This window comes from Rattus norvegicus, chromosome 19 (genome assembly GCF_036323735.1).
Source record: "Rattus norvegicus strain BN/NHsdMcwi chromosome 19, GRCr8, whole genome shotgun sequence".
Taxonomy (NCBI): domain Eukaryota; kingdom Metazoa; phylum Chordata; class Mammalia; order Rodentia; family Muridae; genus Rattus; species Rattus norvegicus.
The window spans coordinates 42,564,850-42,589,476 of record NC_086037.1 but is presented as its reverse complement, the minus strand read 5'-3'; the positions used below and the strand labels follow the sequence as shown (position 1 = coordinate 42,589,476).

The 24,627-nt window shown below is 41.0% G+C and overlaps 1 protein-coding gene across 32 annotated transcripts in view; it reads right to left on the bottom strand.

The window, feature by feature from the left end:
- The window catches only part of Il15 (interleukin 15), a 75,190-nt gene that overhangs the window by 21,873 nt on the left and 28,690 nt on the right, over positions 1-24,627 (bottom strand). For 16 of the 32 annotated variants that reach the window (XR_010059962.1, XR_010059963.1, XR_010059961.1 and 13 more), the window contains one exon: positions 20,364-20,485. The exons of 10 other annotated variants lie outside the window; for them this stretch is intronic. Coding sequence is in view for 10 of the 22 variants with exons in the window: in XM_063277812.1 (XP_063133882.1) it covers positions 20,364-20,485 (122 nt within the window). In the remaining 12 variants the exon portion in view is untranslated. 6 more of the 32 variants (NM_013129.3, XM_063277820.1, XM_063277808.1 and 3 more) reach the window with 3 other exon arrangements.

Sequence of the window (24,627 nt, the reverse complement as noted above, 5' to 3'; positions counted from 1 at the left end):
GTGCATGTGCGTTTTAAGTTTTAAGACACGGTCTCATTCTCTAGCCAGACTGGCCTGCAACTCACTAAGAAGTTTAAACTAAGGACAGCCCTCCCGCCTTAGGCACCCAAGTCCTTGGATTACAAGCACGAGCCACCAGACCTGGTTGGCTTTCTCTCAGTTGATTTTGGGTCTTTTGCAGTTCCCTTGATGCCTTATTATGAGACTCAAAGCCATTTAACACAATTAACTGGGAAAATGCAAGTAAGTAGAAAAACTGTAATTTCCATGGGTATTTTGACATGACACTAGTTAACCAAATTTCTTCAGTGTGTTTACGAGACAGGGGGGAGAAGGCAGGTGATAAAACAGGGCAGATTACACTCACAAACACAAGCACAAATCAGAAATTATGTAGAGCGTAGCGAAAGATCATTTATGTGCTGTTTGACCATCTGGACCTGCTGTTTTATGGGACAAGGGAGTGAGAGCTTGTGCTTATCCCTCTGCAGTGGTACTTTTTATAGCAGTATTTGAGAGCCACACAGACTGGTGGTACGATGGTATGGCTGCTTTCCATAAGGCCCATCAATAGAAAGCGAGCCTTACAATGAATATTGTGTAAGGACAAAGCCCCAGAGTTCGGTCAGCTGCAGTATTGCTGACATTAATTCTGCCAATTCCTTTTGATTCATAGATTTATGTTTCTCCCTTCAAGTGGGAGTATGACAGGGGCGGGCACGTGTTAAGATAATATCCCTGTGTGGTGATGGGTCACTTATGACTGTGTCATGTCAAACTGAATGGCTTACCAGAGACCTTGCTGAACACAACATCAAATATAATCACATTAGTCATGAAGAGGAGGAGGAGGAGGAGGAAGAAGGAGAAGGAGGAGAAGGAAGAAGGAGGAGGAGGAGAAGGAAGGAGGAGGAGGAGGGGGAGAAGAGCAGGAGGAGGGGGAGGAGGAGGAGAAGGAAGAAGGAGGAGGAGAAGGAAGAAGGAGGAGGAGGAGGGGGAGGAGGAGGAGAAGGAGGAGGAGGAGGAGAAGGAGAAGGAGGAGGAGAAGGAAGAAGGAGGAGGAGAAGGAAGAAGGAGGAGGAGAAGAGCAGGAGGAGAAGGGGGAGGAGGAGGAGAAGGAGGAGAAGGAGGAGAAGGAGGAGGAGGAGGAGAAGGAGGAGGAGAAGAAGGAGAAGAAGAAGAAGAAGAAGAAGAAGAAGAAGAAGAAGAAGAAGAAGAAGAAGAAGAAGAAGAAGAAGAAGAAGAAGAAGAAGAAGAAGAAGAAGAGGAAGAAGAAGAAGAAGAAGAAAGAGATGTTTTCTAGCTGGTAGAAAAGGGAGACAACAGAGAGAAATTCTGAGAAAAATTAGACTTAAAATTATGTATACTGTATAAGTCACCAGCGGTTGGTTTGAGATTGATGAGGGCCATGAGATACAGCATCCGTGTTTCCAGCATGCAGGCAGCCAGGGAGGAAACACCAGCCTCACTCCTAACCAACGAAGGCTGAATTCTGTCAGCAAACTGTCACGAGACAGGCACAAGATTAATTCTAGCATCTCCAGGTAAGAGATCGTCTGGCAAATGCCTTCCTGTCTACTTTTACTCTGGAAAGAGAATCCAGCTGAATTTGACACCTATGTAATGGTGACTCTATTGAAGATGTTGTTTTAAGCCTCTTTGGTCATGAGTTCTTGCACAGCAATAGAAAGGTATGCTATAGAGCAATGTGATTCACTGCAAGTGTTGTTTAAAATAGATATATACTAAACATTCATTATGTTTATCTATTTTATACATAAATATGTATATATAATACAGCTGTCTTAGATAATTTTAACAGGAAGTAATGAGACTACTTATGCAATCAATCTAGAGCAGGTTTTTGGGGACATAGATATTTTTAAGTTTTTTTCTTTTATTTTTGAGATTATATTATAGTTACATTATTTATCCTCTCCTGTCCTCCCTCAGTCCTTCTATACACTCCTTCTCTCTTTCAAATTCATGGCCTTTTTTCATTAGTTGCTATTTCAGGCACACACACACACACACACACACACACATATACACGCACACACATGCACACTCACACATACACAACTCACACACTCACACATACACACACTCACACACACACACACACACATTACAAAATATAACCTCCTCAGTCTGTATAATGTTATTAGTATGTATGTTGTCAGCGCTTAGCATCTGGTACTGTGCACTCTTCCCTGGAGAAGTCTATTGCTGCCACTCCAGCATTCCCTATGGTGATGAGGAAAGATATCAAAGATGTAAAGGAAGTATAAAATTTGGGTGACTAGGGTGGTCTGATAGTCTAGGGAATTGTAGAATTATATATATACTTTATATATATATATATATCCCCTTGGTTGTATAGTTATAACATGAGAAGTGACCTTATGAGTGTTGCTCTCCCAAAGGCTATTTTATATATTATGAGGAAAACCCCTTATAAATTGCACACACACACACACACACACACACACACACACACACACACACACATACAATCACCACATGATTCTTGTTTTCAATGCCCTAACTCAACAGTATTGATCAAAGAGAGGGATTCTACAGTATTTTTTACTTGCATGTGAATATGTTAAAGAAGGAGGGTAACATTACTACAATTTATTCCAGATGAAATTAAACATTGATTGCCCACTGCAATGCTCTAATAACAATGGGAGGAAATGTAGTCATGAACAAGGACAATGTCATGTTTTCTTCGCTGAGCTCACACTCAGGGAAGACAAGTGAACCTAAGAACGGCAGATAGTGGTTTATATTAGAGGAAGATAACGTGCGAACATGCAGAGGAAGAGGTTCAGCTGGGAGAGGCTTTCTGCAAGAAGCAGTGGGAGTGGGCCTGAGACCTTCAGAGCAAGAAAACACTCATTGAGAGGGTTTCAAGCGAAAGTGAACTAAGCATTGATCTTGTTATAGAGGCAGGAAAGCGACAGCAACTGAGAGACCAAGCTTACCAACTCCTCCTAACACTGAAAACGGTGTAATGATCAAGACTGTGAAATGCTCGAGCTGCTGGACATTCTCACAGGCATAAATCCTTCCCTCATGACACATCTGACAGCAGTTAATCAAAACCTCATGCCATCAGCAAATGCAGCCAGACTGAAAAGAAACTTGCTGGCCTGCTTTTCTTATTATTATCTGTGACTTGTGGTTATGGAATATGAAAAATATAATGGTTCGACACCATAAGTAAAAATTAATTTACCCTTTACTACATGGTAAATTAAAACTGTCTCACATATATGTGGGCTAAGGCAGTCACAACAACCTTACCTATTTCGTGTGCCTTTTCCAAAGTCCCTTTACTAAGGTGGGGTTTTTATTTCTTTCCTGAAATCAGCACCAAGCCCTGTCCATACATGAGTAGTTATGCCCAAAACTATGTGTGAATTCCAAGGCTAGACTTAAAAGGTCTGTCCCCTCTGTTCCTTCTACTGGCATACAAGAAAATTCAGCAGAGACAATAATGATTGAAACAATATAGAAGTTCGTACCTGCCACCCCAAGAGCCCAGATAGAAATGAAAGTAAATCATAGAACCAACCAAGCGAACTCTGAGGAATAACAAAGTACATCTAAAACTACTCTTTGTGACCTAAACTGAGCATCTATATGTACAAAACTGAGGTACCATACATTTTATACACTTACCTGAAGTAAAATATTGTCTTTAAAAAATTCTAGGTTGTATTTAGGGAAATTTTGACCTCTAATAGAAATCTCTAGCAAACATAACTTATCTTGGCTAACCTTGTAATTAACAAAATCATACCAACAAAATATATTTAATCTCTAATATCTGTGTAATCAAGGGAATAAGACAAACTCATTATTCATGGCTAGTTTGAGAAATTCCTTGGTTAGAATGGACAGAATACCAGAACTCAGGTTTTCTTTATTTAAATATTATCTAAGCTGTATTTGTTTTGGTCAATATTTAAAAGGATTTAACACTATCCCTTCCCATAAGCCTAAGCATCACAAAATGTTGGCATCAAACTCTGTTTTCTAAAGCCAGTATCATTAATTCTGTCTCATACCATAAAACTCCTGTAAAGTAAAGGTGTTACTTTTCTTCCTACAATATCTAGGACGTCAAGAATTATTCTTTATTAATTCCATGGACCTATAAAATGAAGAATTTTCTGATATTATTCCGTTAAAATAAAATCAACATTTGAAAAGTCTGGATTTTGTTGAACCTACTTTTGTAGTTGATAGACACCTTTAAAAGATGCTTCATGGTGCTGACAAGAAGTGAGGGAAAATTGAGTGTTCTTCTGGACAGCCTTAGTGAGAGAAGCCAGCAGTGGCTGTTGAATGCTCGCCCCTAAATGGGACATCTACATTACACCCACCAAGGCCCAGGGATGGCATCCAAGAAAGGATGAAAATGCTGAAAAAGCCAGAGGCAGGGGAGGAGTCTGAGAAGCGAGGTGTCTGCTGGACGTGCCCTGGCACCACAGTCATAGTGTCGGTGGCTGTGTGCACAAGAAAGACATGGAAGCAGAAACATGGCTGGTTGAGAAGAAAAGGACCTGCGTGAGTAAGGAGGAGATAAGAGAATGTTTGGGGGGATGAATATGATCACCATAGATCATATGTGTGCATGTAATTTCAAAATAAATAAAATTTCCTTTCAGCTTACAAATATCTAGTCTTTAGTTATAATGTTCCGTTTTAATTTTTTCATACTCAAATTCAGTTTGAATTACTGTGTGGTTACAGCAAAGATGGTTTTCTCAGTCCCAACCTATAGCTATTTCTTCGCATCACTGCAAGCAAGCAATTCCACAGGAGACACACGTTGAGTGTATGATAACCCAGGACACTTCCGAGGCTGTCTCTTTAAGACGGTGTCAGAGCTGGTATGTCTGTGGCTCAGGGCCACACGTGTACCCCGCTTAGGACACCTGAGACACTTCTGGCTCTCTGGGATCCCTGCTGAACTGCCTGCAGCTAGAGGTCAGCATCCTTTGTCAGTCCTATTCATTTGCTGCAGCATTACTTCAAATACCCGGAAACACATTTATGAGTTCATTGAGAAGGATATTTTGAAAGGCCAAACAACCCTCAGGGCTGCTGTGATATGGCCTGGTATGGGCCAGACACGGGAGCGTCCGTCCCTGTGCAACAGATATGTGCCATTCTCCTGGAGTGAGAGCAATTCTTCAGCTTCAACATGTTCTAGAAAGTTCTCTGAAACCCTGTCTCTATGGCTATTTTAAAGGAAATTTCTTTGCATAAGAAAGAATGGGAAAAAAGAACTACATAGAAATTGCTAACATACTAGATGAGACCTAACCAGGCTGTTGCACCCAAGGCTTCTTGGCCCCTCTTAGCAAGACTCCTGTTAGCTAACTTGCAAGATTCTTGCTAAAATGAGATTTCATGATTTACAATCAAGTAAAGCAGGCAAGAGACCTCCTCTAAGGCCAACTCCAAGAAGAGAGTGGAATAGGGAGGCTGGAAAGCTGTTTTAGTTTCCATGATGTCTATTGAGGAAGAGAATATCTTTAGATGCTCTCCCTTTAGGAAGAGAGGAGGGGCGGGGGGGGAGGAAAGGCAGGTCATGTTAGGGACTTCACTGGCTGAGTCCTGCACTTGCAGTCAGAAGCTCTCCTCCAGCAGAGCAGCTGACCCTGTCCTCACACTGCCTTCACATGGCAGCAAATGTTATTGCCTAGTTATCTAGTAACCTCAGACGAGTCCACTTTTTAATTCACCTTTGTGCAGAGGTCAATCTAGATCCTGAGATGTAACATCTCAGTTATGCCCTTGGTCTCCTTCAAGAGTTACAGCAGAAGATGAAAAAGTATGGCTTTCTGTGCCACATCAGGTCAAGGGTTATTCACCTTGTTTAGTTCCACATTTTTATTTCTTTTTCATTATTAATCATTCCATTTGTTTAGATCTCAAATGATATCTCACTTTCCATATTAACCCTCCACAAGCCCCCATCCCACAACCGTCCTCTCCTCCCTCCCCTTTAACCAATGCAGATGTGAATGCTTGGAGCCAACTATCAGACTGAGCTCTAGGACCCTGCTATGGGAGCTGGTGGAAGGACTGGAGGAGCTGAGGGGAATTTCAACCCCATTGAAAGAACAACATCACCTGGACAGACCACCCAGTGCTCCCAGGGACCAGACCACCAACAAAGGAGTATACAGGGACATACAGGGACGGATCTATGGTTCCAAATATATAGATAGCAAAGGATGGTCTTGTCTGACATCAATGGGAGAGGAGGCCCTTGTTCCTGTGGAAGTTTGATGCCACATTTTTATTTCTAAATTAAACATAGATATAAATTTACATCTTAAATTATGTATAGTTTGTATTACATTTGAAATTATTTATTATCTACTTTAACTTTTGACATATATACTTATCTTTTAAATATATAAATATATTTAATATATTAACATGTATCAAATACCGTTTTTACTTTAAAATATATATACCTTTATTTAAACTATACACAATATATTATACTTTAAATTATGCTCATAACTCAAAATGCACTACAAATATATATATATATTAAAATGTATACATTATATATGAATATAAAGAATGAGAAACGAAATACAAAGCACATGTACATATCACTCTCTGATACTTCAAAAGGGTTTGCCAAGTCCTGGTTTTGGGATAGTTCCACTTGGATAACCCAAATACAATAAATCTAAAGTAAAAATGTCTCCTCAGATGCAGCACCCTCATCTTGCACTCTCCGTCTCTCCTAAAGCCAAGAGAAGACAGGCATTCTTCGCCCATGAGTGCCCTAGGCTGGAGTCCTCTTCCCTCTCACATCAGCCACTCTTATGTACATTGTCACATGATACTGGAAGTCGCATGGCCCAAACTGAGCACATCTTGCCATTAGATCCATGAAACTGACTCTTGCTCCTACTTTGATTATGCTGTGTGGTCCTGATGGTGGGTTTTAATTAGCATCTATTAGTCAAGTAATGACTGTAGTATGTTCAGGTCCTCTTGCTAATTCTTGACTCTAATGTGCTTTCAAAGTCCTGCTCAATTATGCATCTGTATTTCCAGCTTCGTTTCCATTTTGCTTCCAATAGGAAGACACTTGTGCCCCTTCACTTTGGATATAAGAACAATGTAGCCATATCATCTTTACATTTTGTAACTTCAAATATAAAAAAAGAGTATTTCACTATCAATGATGACATGAACAATAGGTGTGCATGATCAAGACCTCTTATCTCTTATATGTTATTAATTTTTGTATCACAGCAACTCTGATAGGAAGCAGTATCATCATGTTAAATATAGTGAAGATAAAGTACGAAGAAGTTACATATTGCCTTATACAACTGCTGTGACAAAACACCATAACCCAGGCAACTTGGGGAAGGAAGGATTCATTTTGTTTACACTTCCACACCACAGCATATCACTGAAGAAAGTTAGGACAAGAATTCACGCAGGGCAGGAACCTGGAGACAGGAGCTCATGCAGAGGCCATGAAGGAATGCTGCTTACTGGCTTGCTCCCCAAGGCTTGTTCTCCATGGCTTGCTCAGGCTGTTTTTTTGATAGAGCCCAGAACCGCAGACCAGAAGTGGACCCTCCCACAATGGTCAGGCCCTCCGCAATCAAACACTAATTAAGAAAATGTCTTACAAATGGCCATCTTGCCAAAAGCAATCTACAAATTCAATGCAACCCCCACCAAAATTTCAACTCAATTCTTCACAGAGTTAGAAAGAGGAATTTGCAAATTCATTTGGAATAACAAAAAACACAGGATAGCAAAAACTGTCCTCAACAATAAAAGAACTTCTGGGGGAATGACCATCCCTGACCTCAAGCTGTATTACAGAGCAATCATGATTTAAAAAAAACTGTATGGTATTGGTACAGAGACAGAGAGGTAGATCAATGAAATACAATTGAAAACCCAGAAATGAACCCACACACCTATGGTCACTCGATCTTTGACAAAAGAGCTAAAGCCATCCAGTGAGGGGGGGGGGGGAAGGACAAAACAAAAGAGAATTTTCAACAAATGATGCTGGTTCGACTGGCAGTCAACATGTAAAAGAATGCAAATTAATGTTTTTATCACCCTGTACAAAGCTCAAGTCCAAGTGGATCAAGGACTTCCACATAAAACCAGATACACTCAAACTATTAGAAGTGGGGAAGAATCTCGAACACATGGACCCTGGGGAAAATTTCCTGAACAGAATACCAATGGCTTATGCTCTAACATCAAGGATGAACAAATGGGACCTCATAAAATTGCAAAGCTTCTGTAAGGCAAAAGACACTGTCATTAGGACAAAATGGCAACCAACATATTGGGCAAAGATCTTTACCAATCCTCCCCTGATAGAAGGCAAATATCCACTAGATACAAAGAACTCAAGAAGATAGATTCCAGAGAATCAAATAACCCTATTAAAAATGGGATACAGAACTAAAAAAAAGAATTCTCAACTGAGGAATATCAAATGGCGGAGAAGCACCTAAAGAAATGTTCAACATCCTTAGTAATCAAGGAAATACAAATCAAAATAACCCTGAGATTCCACCTCACACCAGTCAGGATGGGTAAGATCAAAAACTCAGGTGACAGCAGATGCTGGAAAGGATGAGGAAGAAGAACAGTCCTCCATTGTTGGTGGGATTGCAAGCTAGTACAACCACTCTGGAAATCAGTCTGGCAGTTTCTCAGAAAATTGGACATTGTACTACCTGAGGACTCAGCTATACCACTCCTGGGCATATACCCAAAAGATGCTCCAACATATAACAAGGACACATGCTCCATGTTCATAGCAGCCTTATTTATAATAACCAGAAGCTGGAAAGAACTCAGATGTCCCTCAACACATATGGAAAATGAATACAGAAAATGTGGTACAATTACACAATGGAGTACTACTCAGCTATTAAAAACAATGACTTCATGAAATTCATAGGCAAATGGACGGAACTAGAAAATATCATCCTGAGTGAGGTAACCCAATCACAAAAAAAAGCACATGGTATGCACTCACTGATAAGTGGATATTAGCCTTTGGATTACCAAAGATACAATCCATGGACCACATGAAGCTCAAGAAGGAAGACCAAAGTGCAGATGCATCAGTCCTCCTTAGAAAGGGGAACAAAAATATTCATAGGAGGAGATATGGAGACAAAGAGTGGAGCAGATACTGAAGAAAAGGCCATCCAAAAGACTTCCCCGCCTGGGGATCCATCCCATATATACAGCCACTTAACCTGGATAATATTGATGAAGCCAAGAAGTGCATGCTGATAGAAGCCTGATCTAGCTGTCTCCTGAGAGGCTCTGCCAGAGTATGACAAATACAGAGGCAAATGCTAGCAGCAAACCACTGAACTGAGAATGAGGTCCTCAATGGAGGAGTTGGAGAAAGAATTGAAGGAGCTGAAGGGGTTTGCAACCCCATAAGAACAACAACCAGAGCTCCCAGGGACTAAACGACCATCCAACGATTACACATGGACAGACCCATGACTTCAGCTGCATATGTAGCAGAGGATGGCCTTCTTGGGCATCAATTGGAGAAGTCCTTGGTCCTGCCAAGGCTTGATACCCAGTGTTGGGGAATGTCAGGGTGGGGAGGAGAGAAGGGGTGAGTCAGTGGGTGGGGGAGATAAGATAGGGGCTTTATGAACAGGAAATCTGGAAAGGGGATATTTGAAATGTAAATTAAAACACCCAATAAAAGAAAGAAAGAAAATGCCCTACAGGCTTGCCTACAGCCGTATTTTATGGTGGCATTCTTTCAAGGATCCTTCCTTTCAGATGGCCCTAGCTTGTTGATACAAAACTGGCTAGCAGGCATCTTACTGCAATATTGTCCAAACTATCATGGCACCACAACAGAAAGTCATGAAGCCTCCTTTTAGAATTAAGCCAGGGTCATCTCCAATGTTAAGAGTCCCCACTATGTAGGTTTCCCGAAAATGTAACCTTGGACATGAAATTTGGTCTAAATCTGGTTTCTCCATACAAAGAGAAGAAATCCTATCAGTAAAGACTCAGTATGAGGATGACTTCTATTCTGATGTTTTGTTGTTGTTGTTTTTTTTTTTTTCAGGAAAGTGGGACAACAAAGAAAAACAAAGCAGAAGCCACCATGCACGGACTAACCTCTTATCGCAGAGGTGGCACCCATTGGAAGTGGCCTGAGCAGCATTTGTAGTGAACTCTGTATCCAGAATTACCAGCAAGAAAGCCATCCCAGTCTGGAAGCAACTGAATGTGACAGTGAAATAAGGGTGAGAGTTAGTGAGGTGAAGAAGGGCTGAGTCAAGAGACACAAACCTCCTCTCAGGAAACAGAGAGAAGTTTCCGCCAACACTCACCGGGAACTTGAAAGCAAGCTGAGGAGTTTGTACTGGAGCAGCAGTTTCAAGATTGCCTAAAGAAAGCTCAACCCAACACGTCAGAGAAAACGGAGACAGGCAGCATGGGAGACAGCTGGGCTCAGGAGAGCCCCAGTGTGTCCTCACAAAAGCCCTCTGTGTGGAAAGCAGGGGTACTCAAATGTTCTAGGTTCATGTGATATTAATGCAGAAGCAATCACTAATAAAATTATGAAACGTTGTCAACACAACTATATAATATGGATTAATAAAGAGAACTTGTTTGTTCTACAATCTTTCCATGCTCAAATCATATATCTGGTAAAGTGAGCTTTACTAACTATGACAATAGACAGAGCTTAATGTCCCATAATAAAAATGTTAGCCATGCCAGACTAGAGAATATTGACATAGCCTGTTGTACAAGAGAATTAAAATGAAGAGATTCAATTCATTAAGGGTTGATGGTGATGATGAAGATATTCCCACATATCCACGCAGATCTGAGTAACCCCAAGAGTGTTCTAACTGTGTACTATGCATTTTAAGAAGAAGAGAAAAAAAAGAACAAGAGAAAAATAAACACACTAACATTTTCAAGCCCTCTTGATAACAAAAGAATTGAACGAAAAGGGTTAACGTTTCAGAAGCTCAGTGTTTGATTCAACTCCACCCTTCCTTCCTCCAACAGAAGAAACAGAGCCCTTGAAAGCAGAAGAGCATCTTGTTCTTCATTTCTTTCTTACTGGAAAAAATGCATACTCTTTTAAAAGACACGTAGCATGTGAGGACGGAGCAGAAGTAAGTTAAACCGGGGGTGGACAGACAGGATTTCTCCTCACAGTGAGCCACCACCTATATTCCAGGCAGGCTTGCTCTCACTCTCATTCCTTTTCCATTGTCCCAGAGATAAGCACACAGCCATCTCATGAGGTAATAATACGTACACTAGGGCTTTTCTTTTTAAGTCTCTGCTACAAGTTAAGTACCAGGCAAACTGTGTGGCAGACTCTGGATCTGTCACGTGCTAAGACATTTATGAGGCACATCCGACAAGAGTCTCCATTTTACAAGTAAAATTAAGAGCACAGGAAGCTTGTGTGAGGTTGTAATAAAACTACAAAAGGGCAAATCTGGGATCTAAATTCCACTTGGTTCGATATTAAACACGTAGAGGTTTATACAAATGTAGTCGCCACTGCTTACAAGGAGAAAACACGATAGCTTTGACTTCTATATTTATGCCATTGACAATGCTTAGCAAACACCAGAGGTGCCACTAGGACTGAAGTGCCAACATCTATAATAGGTTGGGGGGAATGTCAATAATGAATAAAAACTACATAACCAATAACTTTCTTACATATCATTCCATATCCCAGCACTATGCAGGAGAAATAGATTACACTGATCTTAGGAATGACTACAATAACGAACAGATTGGTATTCCATCGAGAAATCAAGTGTGGACTGGAAGACAGATAGGCAGTTAGATAATTTCAGGTGTGGACATAACCCTGAAATGGAAATACCACACATTTCAAAAATATCATATTTTCCCAAATTATTTTCTAAAAAATGAAATTGAAAGCAAAGTCCGCATACAAGAGCTGATTAAGGAAGTGAAATTGACCCCATGTCCCTAAGTTCATCTAGAAAATAATCCTCTGGTACATTCATTTACTACTTGAATAGTAAAAGAAGAGAGGGGAAGCAGGTAGAGCGCAGCTAATTTGGGAAAAGAACGCGGTTCAGGAGCGCTGAAGTAAGTCTGTCTGGGAAACTTTCGAAATCTGCTCCTCAAAGTAGCAGGTTAGCAGACCCTCTCAGCAGAGCCCGTGAAACAATCTACTTTTTCAGATTTACTTCATGTGACAGATGCAAACTGCAGAGTTTTAAAACAAAGCTGTCCAGAGGAAAACGTGTCTGATTTCTGGCTAGAGCTATAGAGTTGGTATGTTTAATTCAAAACGGGAAGAAGAGCAAATTTGATAACACAAATATCATTAAGTTCTATAAATTAATACTTAGTAAAATTATAAGATTAATGGAGTTTATAAAGTAAAATAAAAATACTAACATATAGCTCCTTAATATAGGACGCAATTATAAAAAATTAAGAACTTTTTCGTATCTTTCGATTTCTAATTGCAAAAGACATTGGGCAGATAGTTTCAAAGTATGAAAAAGCAAACAGTCAAGGAATACACCATGGACTCAGTCTCTACAGTAGTTCAGAGTGATGTCATCTTTACACTTTACAAAGTCGACAAAAACTAAAGCTTTGTCGGGCAGTGGAATGAATGGCTCAGTGGGGAGAGCAACTTGCAACCTGCCAAGACCAGTGGCTTGAGTCCCATGCTGGGAACTCCCATGGGGAAAGGGACAAATGATTCCTGAAAAACTGTTCTCCACTCTCCACACTTGTGCAACACACCCACACTAACTGTAACAAATAAAGGCAAATTTTAAAGTTACTCATTTCCATCCTCCTTCCATTCATGCAAAGGCCATGTATGGATGTGACCGAAGACACAGGCGAGGAGCGATGGTTCTCACCTCCAAACCTTGCATATAAAAGGTAAGGGCAGGAAGAACAGGGTCCCTGGCCAGCCTCTCTAAATAGGGAGCATATTTGAGCTATCCAGGGCATTTCACCTCTGAACTGAAGGAGGTAAAAAGTAGGAATAAAAGAAACGAGAAAGGGGTTGGGGATTTAGCTCAGTGGTAGGGCGCTTGCCTAGGAGGCGCAAGGCCCTGGGTTCGGTCCCCAGCTCCGAAAAAAAGAACAACAAAAAAAAAAAGAAATGTCCTCTAAAATGATACTCATAAAGCCATCCTCCAAGTCCTGCCCATCAAATGCGTTCTGCTCTACCCTGAGTCATTAGGTAGTGCTTTTTCTTGTCCATCCTGAAAAATCTCCCTGTGGAATCCAAGGATGTTTAGGACATAGACTTTCAATCCAACATTTCTTTGAGAAATATTAAGGAAAAAGTAGCATTTTGTGTGTCCTTGAATATCTGTTAATGAGCGGGAAGGTCATTTATATTCCTTTTTATGCAAAATGTCTATTCAAGTTCTTTCCCCACACTTGATCTTGGACCCATCCTTCTCTATCTACAATCCCACAATTTCCATCAGAGAAAAAAATTCCCACCAGTGGAAGGGGAAGCCCTGGGTCCTGCTAAGACTGAACCCCCAGTGAGCATGACTGTTGGGGGTTGGGCGGCAATGGGGGTAGGATGGGGAAGGGAACACCCATAAAGAAGGGGAGGTGGAGGAGTTAGGGGGATGTTGGCCCGGAAACCAGGAAAGGGAATAACACTCGAAATGTAAATAAGAAATACTCAAGTTAATAAAAAAAAATTCCCTACCTGTCCCCCTCCAACCCTAAGAGTTCATCAGTTTCATTTTCAATTTCTCCATATTGTTCTTTTTCCCAACCAATGGGAGTTTTATACAATGAGTCAGGTTTATGTTTTTAAAGATGCCTGTTTTAGATGTTGGAATTTTCCAATGAGATGCTTTGGGGAGTTTCTAAGTACAAGTCATCAAAATGTAAGAGCTTTACTTCAGTCTGTTTTTTGAGTCCTAGCTTAACGTCATGTCGGCATTGATCATTGAGCTGGTCCAACATCACCAAGACACTTGAGGTTTAAGCAACACTGCCTCATTTGTACCTTTATCAGAACTGCCTCTACCATTTTGTCATTAGTTATACCAGGCTGTGTGGGCTACAACTTTGTATATATGCACACAAATGCCATGTTTATAAAATGTCTACCTCTTACTTATTGTGTGTGAATTCAAGCATATATGTATCTGCTGTCTGTAAATGTGCCTATGGGTGGGCATACGTGGGCATGCAGCTACACATACAAGTGTGTGAGTGTGTACAGGGAGGTCAGAGGTCAACAGCTAGCATTTCCTTTGATGGTTCTCCACCTGAATTTTGGGAAGCAGTATCTCTCTGAGACTGCAGCTCATGGTTTCATCAAGGTTGATGAGTTAATGAGCTCTGAGGATTCGCCTGGCTTTGTCCTCAGTCCAGTGCTGGAGCTGCCAATGTGAGTCACTGGATCCAGCTTTAAATAAAAGGTGCTGGCCGTCCAAACATGGATCCTCACCTTTGTGCATCAGGACCTTCCCTACTGAGCCTTCTTCCACGCGCTGAGAAATCATTATTGTTAAACACGTGTAAAGACTATTGAGTATTCTGTCAACTAAGTTTTTCCATATGTTTTTGCATATTATTTTCCTTTGGATATGATGAATTATTTTTAGAGAATAAGCTTTGATTTTTGAGGATGAATCTTATTTGAACATACTATTCTTTCAGTGAACATCAAGGTTCTTTTTAATGTACTAAAGTGTTGTGAAGTTATGTTCATAAATGAATATGCTAGGGTATCTACCACAATATTAATATGAATATGAACCAACATTAGCTCAAATAGCCTTATTTGGAAGAAGGTATAGCATTTCATTGGCTTGGGAAGGCCAGTTCAGGGAAGGCAAAACAATACAAAGCGTGTGTTTTAAAAATCACAGTTTTAGGATAAAAAGGAGAAGCAGTCAAATGCACTATCACCACAGACACTTCCTAAACATTTCTTTTAAAATCTAATGTAACGCCAAGCAAAAGAAAATTTCAGCATATGTGGTATAGGTCTAAGGCTAATTCCTAAAGTTGGTCCAGCTGATCCAAGTGGTTCACAGCATTCAACAACGGCACCGCTCATTAACAATGACACAACTCACCCCAGGTCCAAGTCCTCCTGGAACATTACCAAAATTGACCATATGTTGTGCCATCAAGAAAGCCATTACAATAGTAAATTGACAAAAACCCTGGCTGTGAAAGAAAGCAAAGAAAAAAATTGTATACGAACTTTTCAATTGCTCAAAAATGAAGCAACACGGGTTTAACTAGTCTGTGGAACAGCATACAAGTCCCAAGATGCATTGGAAGAATAAAGGCAACATGATGTTATCTTTAAACACGGGAGTATTCACGTAAAGTACTTTCCAGGAAAGCTAGCGATTTTAGACTGGGAAAATAAGAGGAAACAGGAAAGTCAGTTCAGGGAAGGGCTGCAGAGTAAACATTTCAGTGCAGAAAGGCAAGCAAGACGCTCTGTAAGAAGTTACTCATAGACAAAGAAAGGGGAAGAAAGGCCTGGTAACTTCTGCCTTGTGGGCCAGATGCAAGCTGCAACATTTTAAGTTTCCATGGGAAAAAGGAAACAATTCAGACAGTTTGCCTGAATCTGCCTGTTTGTATGGATGTGGTGAAGTTCACTGGCACTTGGGTACAGTTCTGTCAACTCCAGCTTCATTGTGAGACCATGCCACCAAGAGACATGCCAGTTCCTTCCCATGCCTTTACCTCTTTGTTTGTAGATGAACTCTGGGATTCCCAGACCATGCACAACCTTCTCTGCTTCTTCCAGCAGGTGTTAATGCTTGGATCAATTTCTCAGTCAGCAGGGGATGCTGCCTCTCGGAATACTCAGTTGACAGTGGTTCACTGTTAGCAGTAGGTTTCCTCCACACCCTTCTATCCCAGGAGAGGTTCCCACACAAAGATTGTTAGCCTCAGTTGCTTGGTCTACAAAGACTGGATTTCACAGTATCTCTTACATTCCTTGAGCTATGCTATAGAATTATTTATGAGTGTCCCCACCTCCCAAGGCCAGCCATTGTCACCAGGTCCAACCTCTTTATTCTCTGAATGTTTTCCTGTAAAATGGCTTGTTTTAATATAAATGTAAGTAGTATATTAATCAAAACAACTGTATTTCTTTACCTTTGCTAGTTTCCCAATAACCATACAAAGAGACTAAGATATATTAAAATTGCCTTGAGTTAAATACTGCGCAATCACTGCTCCATCCAAACCTCCAAGCTAGTCAGGCTCCCTCCCAGACAACATTCTCATTTTATTTCCATTTCTTTGTCCTTTCTGATTCAGCTCTCTTCTCCTGATGTTTTCACCAACCTCTCCTCAAGGTTGCCTCCCTCACTTTCTGGTTCGTTCTCCACCCCTCCTATTCTCCACTCCACCTTATTCTCTCTAAAGCTCTGTATTGGCTCATTGGCTTTTACTGGCAAGGCAGAAAATGCATGAGGAGCAATGCTTATACAAATCTGAGACCAGAGCTTTTAAGAATAAGCATAACAAAGCCATGTCTGGATTAAAAACAGACATGAGAGCATAGAAATCAACATTTGAATAACACACGAATAACCTTTATACAGTGCACACAAAAAAAATTATGCCTACATTTTCCAGAAAGATATTTACACTTGACATCAACTGTTGCCATCTTTCTTGTGGAAGCAGAAGAGCTCCTGGAATGTCAGCATTGGTTGGGTGGCAATGTTAGGAGAACTCACAGAGATGATCAATGTCAGTGTTCACATATTTTCTATAATAATACCCGCAAGTTCTGACATCTGCGATGGCTACCGTGGCTGTCAGCTTGGTTGAATAGAGAAGATGCCTAGAAAACTGGTAACCCATTCTTCAGGGGATGTCTGTGGAGTGGAATCTGGGAGACTGCTTCCTACATGAACGAGCAGGGAAGATAAGAATCCCAAGGGATGGGAGTGGCCATGAGCAAAATAAACCATCCAAGTAGAAGTGGGAAGTCAGTCTTCAATCATGCCTTCCCTTCCTGGCCAAGTTCAATTATCTGTTGCTGTGGCCTGTTGACATAAGCCTCCAGGCTCTTTAATTATTGACCTTAGACTTGCATCAGAGGCTCTGTAGGTCCCTGGTCTTAGACCAGGGCTGCTCCTCCACCCCTCTATCACTCTGAGGCTTCTAGATTTTCCAGTCTCAGCAGATTTAGCTCTCTACCCTGCAAGCAGGCACTACAGGATTTCTCAGTCTCTGGGACCTTCTGAGTCAGCTCAATAAGCCCCTGTTTGTAATAGCATATGCTTTTGGTTCTGTTTCTCTAAAGAAGCCTGAGTAATCTACCCAGCCTCCAAAATTTTTTTTCTAACAAAACTGTTAGAAATATGAACAGAGTCAGACACAAAAGAAATGCATTCTGTTGAATAATTCCAATATCTACCCAAATTAAGGAAATTGATGATGGAGTTTAATATCAATTTAAACTGCATTACTATGCATATTATGATAATGGTTACATCTGTAATGCCATTGAGAAAATGCCATGATTTGCTGTTAAGTACACAAAGATACAAAGCAGATTTTTCATTCTTTTTTATATAGTATATGTAGAAAACTACCTCTAAGAAGAATCAAGTAATGAATTTCCTGTTAGTCATTACATAACTGGTAATATGTCTCCCAGTTGACACTCTTCAGTAGGCTTTACTCTTACTATAGTGAACACATATTATTTTGTTAATCAGTAGGATGAGAAATATAATTAAGAGTTTTAACCAAATAGTGTTTGACATGGGTATCAGAACAACCAGAGCCTAAAGGTTATGGCACTAGCTGAAATACAAAGGGAGAAGGCTTAACATGCAAATGCATTCAGGAGAGACCCCTGGCATGGAAATTTCTGGTTCCTTTGGAAATTCAGTTATGTCATATGATGTTTTGCTGGGGCAGACAGGTGAAAGGATGTTTTGCAGAAGCAGACACATGAGCGAGGACATGTGATGTTTAGGTAGAATATAAATAGGACCCAACAGACAGTGAGAGAAGGCTCTGGCATTGACTTTGCTCTGCCTTGTTAGTCTTCATGATGACGCTCTTGTATTGGTCCACCTTGTATCAAGAAGCTTGTGGTGACTTCAGAGAATAACTCATCAAAGAACTTGTTGTGATATTCTGGCAGCTTCTTGCTGCCTCAGTGGACTTGGGCCATTTGTCAGAGCCTTGAGATTTCTTTTGGATCAAACTGCTGGTGCTGATTCATGTGGGTGTTTTGCTCGTAGACTGAACTGCTGATGTCCTGACAACGAAGACTGGTATGGCCCAAAGAACTATTTGTAAACAGATCTACAGCCCCTGTTTCCTCTTAACCCTCCTTTTCCCACCACCTCTGGTGGGAGGTGAGTTAGAAGGGAGGTTGAAGCACTGAAGAACCCTTATTAAAAGAGGTTTCAAAAACTATAAGCCTACAGACCCTGTATATACATATCACATAAACAAAATTGTTGTTATAGAAACATTTATTTTCAGGGTGTGAGAAGTAGAGAGCATGAAGAAGGGTACAGGTGAGTGGGCCAACAAGACTGTCACTGCAGCCCAGGGCTCTTGACTGTAGAGCCTATGAAGATTCTCAATTGAGTGTCCAAAAGGAAAGCTCCCTTGGTGGCAAAAAAATATCCTGTTCAAATTGTGTTTCCTTGGGTCCTTAGGATAGTAAAGATCAAGGGTCACTAATTGGCAAATTTTACTAATTGTCTGCATTTTAGATGCAAATTAAGAGATTCCTGAAGTCCCTAATTCTACTCAGCCTAATTTTCCAGCCTTCCCTCACATCCAATGGAAGAGCTATTTTTGGCCCTCATTGTAAAGCCAGTTGAACGAGCTGTTTTCAAACAAAGGAAGCCAGAATGCAATTATTTAGGGAATCCAGAAGAGTTGAAAAAATAAATCCATAAAGGATATGACAGACTTCAGGAGCCTTATTCGTTACTGGTTACTACAGGGTAGGGCATGTCCTGTTTAAGTTTCTTACATCCTTCAGGTGCAGAAAAAAACAAACTTCAAAGAAAACTCTGCCACCATAACTTATTAGTCCTGTAGTTTATCACATGGAATTTTAAAAAACACGACGGCTGTTTATTTTCATCACCATCTTACAGAAACAAGGTAATCTGGAGCTACAGTGTTTTTGCTAAAAATGCCTCAACTTCTGTAACTACGACATTCAGGATACTGCTCCATGTCTTCCTTGAGCCCCATGGACACAATCCCTAAAATTGTGTATCTGAAAGGCTAAGCCCAAGTTGATTCTTGCATTCAGGGCATTTGCCACAAGATTTCTAGGAACCAGCTTCCTTTCAAGAAAGCCTGGGAAATCACCGAGTAAATTTCCGTTTATAGTTAATCAATGCCCAGGGCCTGTTCTTCACACTTTTCCTTTCGATTTTTATTATCTTTATAATTTTCTAACAACGAAAGTGACTGAGGAAGACAGGAATTACCTTCTCATTCTAGGTTCTTGTAATGTTATTCTTCTAAAACCTCTTATCACTCTCAATCTTGGTCTGACCACACACTACATACAGAATTTTGTCTGAAGGTCACACAGAAGTTATAACTCAGAATAATAATGAAAGATACACATGTTCCAATAAGACACCAGAGCCTAGATTTCTGGGAATTTGTTTTGTTTTTTGATTTTCTTTTCCTTAGCTCGCCACACTGAATGTGTCCAGATAGTGTTTGCAAAGAGTTTGCAAATGTTGCAATTGTTCATCGAACAATCAGACCTGGGCCATTTTCTAATCCGTTTGCACTAATGTACACACTGGAAAAAGGGATCTCGGAATTACTTTCATGTGAAGCACCAAGTATCCTACTCCTTCAGATTACCTAATAGCAGAGCAGAAAGGGATGGACAAGATTGATTCAACATGGATGCTGGAACCACCTGGTTTGGGACTGAAGTTCTGCTGGGGACAGTCATGGCCATCGATGACCAAGGTTCCTACCCACCCATGTGATAAGAGACAACTAGTCAGGACAGAGAACCTATAAATCAAATGGCCTAAAATATTTCTGATCTGACTCTGGGTAAAAGAAAGCAGCCACCTCTGTTACATGGCATACTCTCTGTCCTCTCAAATGCTTGTAAAGTCTGGCATTTCCTTCTCAGCCAACATCCTCATTTTCTTAAATCTTGAGTGTAAAGAATGGCACCTTGCTTGTCATGGCCTATTCACTGTTTGTCACATTTCATTACATTATTATTACATTATTGTATGATACGATTCTTAAAGTTTGCTTACTTGGCCTCCGGTAGGCTGGTTATCTGCTGACATGGACTTCTGTGTTCTTAAGGACCTCGCCAGCATGGACCATGAACAAACACTGCTTTGAAGAGCCAGAGGGCCATATGTCAAAGTGGATTCTGTAGGAGCAAAAGGCAAGACTTAAAGAGATAAAATTCATACTGACTCTTTTCCTCAAAGTTATGGTTCAGTATGGACCTGTTCATTCTGTTAAAGACTTGTGAGGAGAAATTTTAAAAAACTAGATCTGAATTGTTTATATAAAATACTGATACAAACACTCTGGAAATCAGTCCGGTGGTTCCTCAGAAAATTGGACATAGTAATACCCAAGGACTCAACTCCACTCCTGGGCATATACCCAAAAGATGTTCTAACGTATAATGAGGACACGTGCTCCACTATGTTCATAGCAGCCTTATTTATAATAACTAGAAGCTGGAAACAACCCAGATGTCCTTCAACAGAGGAACGGATATAGAAAATGTAATACATTTACATAATGGAGTACTATTCAGCTATTAAAAACAGTGACTTCATGAAATTCATAGGTAAATGGATGGAACTAGAAAATATCATCCTGAGTGAGGTAACCCAGTCACAAAAGAACACACATGGTGTGCACTTACCCATAAGTGGACATTAGGAAAAAGCTCAAAATACCCATGATACAACTTACAGATCATATGAAGGTCAAGAGGAAAGACCAAAGTGTGAGTGTCTCAGTCCTACTTAGAAGGGGGAACAAAATACTCATGTGAGGAAATATGGAGACAAAGTATGGAGCAGAGACTAAAGGAAAGGCCATCCAAAGACTGCCCCACCTGGGGATCCATTCTATATACAGACACCAGACCCAGACACTGTTGTGGATGCCAAGAAGTACATGCTGACAGGAGCCTGATATAGCTGTCTCCTGAGAGGCTCTGTCGAGCCTGACAAATACAGAAGTGGGCACTCACAGCCAACCACTAGACTGCACACAAGGTTCCCAATGGAGGAGTTAGAGAAACAACTGAAGGAATTGAAGGGTTTGCAACCCCATAGGAAGAACAACAATATTGACCAACCAGACCCCTCCAGAGACTAATCCACCAATCGAAGAGTACACATGGGGTGACCCATGGCTTCATCCACATTGTAGCAGAGGGTGACCTTGTTGGACATCAATGGGAGGAGAGGTCCTGTGAAGGCTCGATGTCCCAGTGTAGGGAGGCAGGAGTGAGTAGGTGGGTGGGAAAGCACCCTCATAGAAGCAGGGGGAGGGAGGATAGGATAGGGAGTTTCTGGAGGGGAAACCAGGAAAGGAGAAAACATTTGAAATGTAAATGAATAAAATATCCAATAACAAAGAAAATTATAATGGGTTCTCACAAAGGAAGAAAAATTCTATAATTAAAAATTTTAGAGAAACACACACAAAATAATTCCTAAAGTCTTCAGTTCCCCATATATAATTATATAATATAATTGATACCCATGTTGACTGTAGCTCTAATAATAATTCAAAGCCAATAGAAATGTCAAAGATAAGTGTGGGCTTTATATACAATTACAAAATCTAAGCAAGATGATGAAAGTTAATTGCATACATTTCTTCTAAGACTTTGCGCCCAGGTACTTAGAGTGTGTGTGTATGGGGGGTGGGTGCGTGTGCGTGCGTGTGCATGAGCACGTGTATGATAATTTACAAAGTATGTCTGCTTTTAAGAAGTTTGGTTACACTGTTAGGGAAGCTTAAAATAGCCCACCTCTTATTTTTCTTTTCAAAAATACACACATTTTGCTTTTCCAAAGAGTAAAATAATATTTTCTATATTTTAAAATAAATAAGAAACATCTCACGCACATCACAGAAGGATGAACGATGGGAATGGTGGCATAGTTCTAGCTTTAATGTTACCTTGGATAAATTCTTTGTATCATTTCTGGGATATTAGAAGTTTTGAATAAAATAAAAGCAACAGAAACATTGTGTTGCCTAAAATTCCCAAGCGAGATTTTCTAAGAGGCTTTGAGTTTAGCTCCAAGACTAATTGATAGCGAGGAGAGCTCTGCTACTCAGTTAGCATCAGCAGCCCACTCCCAGAATTCCTCTCTAGTCCACATGAGGAAGAGTGGGTGCCAGGAGGAGAGGGAAAGTCAAAGACTGGAGGCCCCATTCGAGGGCGTCCCTCCCAGAGGATTAGTGCTCTCCCGAGTAGCTAGCTTCTCCCTGTCCTTCTCTTCCCCAGACACCCTCTCCCCTTCTTCCCTTTTTCTCCTACCATGTAAGAACGCGGCAAGATAATAGCCATCGCTGTAGCAGGAAAATCATCTCTCACCGGAACACAATTCAGCTGGGTTCTTAGTCCTAAAATCCCCAGCCTCCAGAATTGTAAGAGACAAATTCTTCCCATTTAAACCAGTCAGACTCGAGAATTCTGTTAGAATAGCCACAGCTGACTCATACACATTATAGCACGTCCCCACAGGCCAGGAACATTGATGTGCCCTTAACTATACCCGTAGAACGGAATAAAATAACAGGAAGAATGAAGGCTTTGCTTCCAATGCTTCTCAACAAAACCTTGTGTGTCCTCACTGATGTCCTACTGTGGTTTCCGTTGCTGGGATACAGACCAGAGGCAAAAGCAACTAGGATTGGAAAGGGTTTAATTCAGCCCTCAGTTTACAGTACACTGTGAAGGGAAGTTAGGGCAGGAACAAAACAGAGGCCATGGAGGAAAACTGTTAACTGGCCTGTTCTCCACCTCAGCTGCCTTTTTATACCACCCAGACAAGCTGCCCAGGGCTGGCACCACCAACAGTGGCACATCGATCCTTAGTAAAGAAGATGCTGCTATGGGGACTCTGGTGGGACATTTTCTTAACAGGGGTTCCCTCTTCCCAGATGATACTGGCTTCTAGCAAGCTGACAAAAATCTAACAACCACAAGGAACCCAACACAGTCGGACCTGATGAGCCACAAGACCAAGAAAGGGAATTGAAAATAAGAAGTTCAGCCCACCACCCACCATAGGCCAGTGCAGAAGCACTGTTAAGGAGAACCCACACCTCTCCAGGAGAAGCATCCCTAACCACGATCCTCCCTGCATCCAGAAGTCTTCAATCCTCCTTAGCTGGTCCAGGAGAAATTCAGCCTCTTAGCCTACTCTCTCCTCAGTCTCCAGCTTGAGGCAGTTAGAATCAGAAGGGAGCTAGACACACTACATGGACTGAGTAGTGTTTCCCCTACTGATCTACAGGCCTGGCTTTGATTAGGGAGACTCGGGCGTAAGACAGCGGTCCCTACATACAAAGTAGAGAAAGTAGTAAAAATTAAAAATAGGGGGAAAATAGACAACACCCCCACCAAAAGGCCTGGAAAACACCTTGTAGCGTTTGAAGTTTAAAACTGCAATTTAAATGCATCTACGGGGGGGGGGGGGGGGGGTGGGGCTGGGGATTTAGCTCAGTGGTAGAGCGCTTACCTAGGAAGCGCAAGGCCCTGGGTTCGGTCCCCAGCTCCGAAAAAAAGAACCCCCCCAAAAAAAATGCATCTACGGATTCGAGCATTAAAGGTGAGAAAATAATAGTGAATGTTCAAAGTATTAGGGGAGGTTTAGTTACTTTCGTTAATTAATCAAACAATTTGAAATAGATCTATTTTATCTTGTATAAAGGTTCTTAGGCTAGGTGGTGCTCGGTAAGACCGTGGCTATGTCATTTAGCACTCTGAAATCCTAACACATCTCATTCAAAGGAGATGAGAAATATATTTAACTGAATTACCACCACTCTTAACGCTGTAACCAAGTCAATACCTTTGTTTTGCTTGTGTTAGGAAAAAAAAAACTCTACAAACTGTGAAGGGCGAATACTTTCTTCGAATGTATTTTCTATGTGGTCCGCATCTTGAAAATATTCAGAGCTCTGCCGTCAAGCTCCGCACGGTAGCCACAAACCCTACGTGACCATCTGAGAGTAAATGAAGTAAAAAAGAACAAAACCAGAAATCCACTTCCTCTCTGGAGCCAATGCTGCAAAGCTGAAGCACATGCAATTTTGAAATATGACTTAGCTACCACCTAGCAATACCACAGTGTGTGTGAGCTAACTCAAGACATTTTCACTCTTGGAATTGCGAAAGTGGTAACACCTACCTCACGAGATGATTGTGCAATTCAGTGGCTCACGCGTGTGAGCTGCATAAAACAGGCCATGACACACAGAGGAGATTCAAAACTACCGTTGTATTTACATTATAAGTTTATGTTT